Here is a 4314-nt window from a genome sequence, read left to right on the forward strand (position 1 = left end):
GCAATGTTGGTCGAATGGGGACGCATAGAAAATTGACCAATCACAGACAGCCTGACGAGACGATCCGGCCCATCTGATATGTGAATATTTTTTTGATCCAGCCTCTGTTTCTTTTGTCAATTTGTAAATTATCATTAGCTATTACGGTTTGAATAGTAACTCAGTATTGCAAAAGGGAGAAAGCCCTGCGATGAACATTGACTGCTTTTATAATTTCTTAGCAAAAAACAGATATGAACAAATTATGAAATAATACGCGCCTCGAAACTGAAAAACTTTTTCGCAAACTCTCCGCGAGGAAGGTTTCAAACCACACTCTTACCGAACAATCTAGGTTCTTTAGAGAAACACATTAACCAACAAATTGCCGTTATAATTTCAAATTTAAATTTGCCATTATCCCTGTATGTGACCCATCTATACGATGTGCAGTAGATTACCTGAACAGAGAAACGACTTTTCTGTTTTCGATGAGTTGGAGGTATATGTAAAGTCGTTTTAAGATTAGGAAATCATTAAGGTCGTATGCGCCTCGAAAGTGAAAGCCGTAAACTTTTGCTCAAGCTTTCCTGAATGAACTCACTTACAAATCAACAATAGAAATCGGGGCTCACCGTGCAAAGTTTTGAACTGGCGAAACAAATTACCCAACATTTTGCGATATTTGTAATTCAAAATGGCCGCTATTCCTGTGTTAACTCTATGGGGGAAAAATTAAATTTTCGATTTTCGATAAACTAAGCCAGTAAAAGTTTCTTTTTCTCAAAGACCTTTAAAATGAGTCACCACAAGTGGTAGATAAGAAAATAATTGTAGAAATTTCAGAGTCCGAACCTGTCCCCGAGGTGCATTTTATCTTAACTTATTTGGCTTACAAAGGCAAATTAGTTGCACATCCGTAGGTACAACTACAAGCATATGATCGTACAAGATTACGATTTACAGTAAATGATCAATCGCGTGTCACACGCTTACTGTTCATCAACGCCTCAAATCACAGCATGGGATCACGTTCGGTATCCAATATGTGGTCTTATCAGCAAGTCTTTTCTATCAAAGAGGGGGAAGTTACACAAGCTTTGAGCAACTTGCCCTGAAATCAAGCCGAGAAATATGGTACTCGCTAATTTTTTTTACAAAGTCTACTGTCAGTTAGCTTACCGATTGCAATTGCAGGGAATCTCAAACTTCGCTATCGAAGGAACGTCAGGATACTCGGCTATGTGTCAGACTGAACAAGCAGGTTGGAAGGAACTCGCGATATGCACAGGTCTTCAGCACCTGTAATGTGTGCGTGAACCAATTAGATAACGCAGTAGATGAAACAGATGTAAAATCATGGATTCGATGGCATGCCAGTGGTCGGTCGCGCTGTCTAGTGGGATTCAAGGGAACCAAGGAACGGAAGATTAAATCGCAATGTCATCTTGCATATAATAAATTTTACCAGGCGAAAGTGGAATCGACTGGAATGGAATTTTTTATCCATAACTTAAGGGGAAAAACCACATGATTCGGGGGGCGAGACGGGCTGGAGGATTTCTAAAAAAATTGTCGGCAAGTGAGAAAGAAGAAGAAAAAATCAAGTGATGTCTTGAAAAAAAATTCATCATAGCATCCCAAAGAAAAAACAGTTTGTCAAAAAATTTGGGAAATCTGACTCTTACAATCTCTCGTTCTCTGGAGGTGCGCCCTCTTTGGTGGCGCTAACATTTCAAAAAATATGAAGACGATGTCTTTTTGCCAATATTCGTGATACAAAACACAACAAAAGTTAGGTCAAAACCCGTTCCACAAAAGGATTGCTTAAACTTAGTTTGTCAACATAGCATACTACACAGAGATAAAATAGACATTTGCCAATACATGAAACTTGGTCTGGACTGAAAATTATCTTTTTTGCCTGTACATATATGCTGTATTTCAGCAAGTGTAACACTGGAAATGGTTCTACTTCGGAATAAAAGGACGAGCGGTGTTCTGAAGAAGCAGTTCGCCCTAGAGATCGCACGACGGCGGTACACAAAATAAACAAAAAAAACAAAAAACAAAAAAAAAAACACACACAGAAAAAACCACCAAGTTACCAAGTCGCACAATCGTGTAGAAATAGATGTGGGACTGTCCGAGTTACTTTCCTTCAAGCCATTCTAGTAGAACCAGGAACCGGAAGAAAATAGGCTTTCATGTGTAGTGCGACCCGATCCAATATGTTGCAGCAAGAAGTGCAAACTTAAATTTTCAGAATTTTTTAAATTTTGGTTTTCCCTAATACCTTTTCAATGATCGGTTCTGAAAATGTATATTAAAGAAGCTATCACAACCAGTATTCGTGAAAACAAACAAACAAAACAATCAAATCCCTACTTTTATTCGAAAACCTGTCACACCGTTCAGGTTTTTGTCATGCTCTGTCTGTAAATTGCAGATTTCATGATTATGAGTACACTTTGCATATAAGCTTATGACCAGGCTTTCCCGACTTAATCTGCAAATGTTCAACCCATTTGAACTCAAGCTAGTTGTATATAATAACTTACAACTACTGGCTCACACACGCACCTGACCTTGAAAGCTTACTACACGGTACCGCAATAGGCCCGGGCTTATAATTCCTGCACCCTCCAAACTTGGATTGGATTTTAAATGTCCGTTAAACTAAAGTCCAAGGTTTCATCGCAAAGTCGTTTATTACAATGCAAAATGCAAGGCAACATACGACTTTAAATACTGGACAAAACGTTTAAATATCAATGATCAGAAGATAGAGGAATTGCGAAGATTGGCGACTGCAGACTTGGACTGACACTGCTGGGGGATATGCAGATCGCCCTCTATTGACCATTTCCCTACCGGAAATGCATTTATGCAAATAGCTTTTCGATAGCGTTTACTTTTACGTTCGATATTTTTAAATATTATAATTACATTTTCATTCTCGATCGTTATTGGTTCGTATGAAACTCCAGCAGAATCCTTCATTTACATATTCTGTGATATAAATACAAACGCCATCGAACGTGCGTCATTCCTTCGAAACAGATATTCGCGTGTTGTTCTCAACGAAGTACTGCAAAAATGCCTCCAAAACCAGGCGGAAAAGCTGCGAAGAAAGCCGGAAAAGCCAAAGCTACACGCACCGGTGACAAAAAGAAGAAGAGGCGAAGGAAGGAAAGTTATGGCATCTACATCTACAAAGTCTTGAAGCAAGTTCATCCAGATACGGGTGTCTCGTCAAAGGCCATGTCCATCATGAACAGTTTCGTAAACGACATCTTCGAAAGGATCGCTGCCGAAGCATCCCGTCTGGCCCACTACAACAAACGTTCCACGATCACAAGTCGAGAGATCCAGACAGCAGTTCGCCTACTACTTCCCGGTGAGCTGGCCAAGCACGCTGTGAGCGAGGGAACAAAGGCCGTCACGAAGTACACCAGCTCTAAGTGAAGTGCCAAAGTATCTACACAACAGAGCGAAGCCATACAACAAACACTGGAACAGTCATGCTGAGATAAAGAGGCCTGGATCCTGGCTGAAGGACTGTTAAGTCGGTCGATAAATTCTACTTGTTACTATTTTTGAGCTGGACATTCTGCATCTCTCATGTATTTTATTATGAAGTTGAGCCGACGAGTCTTCCCAAAACCCCAACTGGCCACAGCTGTTGTAAGACTATGGATTGCAGTAAATATGTACACTGCGGGAAGCAACTTGAATGCCGAAAAAATCTTTACCACATTGTTATGCGTGTTTTAATTTGCTTGCAAATGCACTCCTGTGTTTAACATTTTAGGTCGATATGCATATGCTATAAAGAACGAAGATTTTATGAACTTTGGTAAAACGTCGTTTTAATAAAGAGATCTTATGCTGTCACTGCTTCGTATTGCCTTATTTGTTTATGTGCAGGCTGTTTGGTACTGCTAGTACTAGGTGTCATCATGTGTTGCGTTATTGAACCCTGAAATTGGATAGCCAAATCTGTTGTGGTCAACATAAAAGCTCATCGGTTTAATGAATGACTATTAAATACAGTCTCTCTGTCTGCCCCTCCCTCCCCTTCTTCCTCCTTCTTAAAAGTCCACTAGTCTCATTTTCTAGATATATAGGGGTCTGATTGGAAATAAAACATCCTGAGCAATGCTGAGCATTCACACTTTGCAATAGTGTTCAGGTGGCCATGCCATTGGGTATCCTGCCATTGACTATTTATGGATGATGACCCCCGCGTTCACTGGCACTGTACTGCATATTGTGTAATTTTTAGCTACTATAGACTATAGTCTATAGAAGCTATTGGGATGGGTATCCGTC

At 40.0% G+C, this 4314-nt stretch overlaps 1 protein-coding gene across 1 annotated transcript; it reads left to right on the top strand.

Moving 5' to 3' along the window:
- The first annotated feature begins 3014 nt into the window (after positions 1-3014).
- On the top strand, positions 3015-4012 carry LOC139142089 (histone H2B, gonadal-like). Its single transcript, XM_070711901.1, has one exon. The coding sequence runs from the start codon at positions 3079-3081 to the stop codon at positions 3445-3447; it is 369 nt and encodes a 122-aa protein (XP_070568002.1). The 5' UTR covers positions 3015-3078; the 3' UTR covers positions 3448-4012.
- The last annotated feature ends 302 nt before the right edge of the window (positions 4013-4314 follow it).

The sequence above is a fragment of the Ptychodera flava genome, chromosome 10 (genome assembly GCF_041260155.1).
Source record: "Ptychodera flava strain L36383 chromosome 10, AS_Pfla_20210202, whole genome shotgun sequence".
NCBI classification, from domain to species: domain Eukaryota; kingdom Metazoa; phylum Hemichordata; class Enteropneusta; family Ptychoderidae; genus Ptychodera; species Ptychodera flava.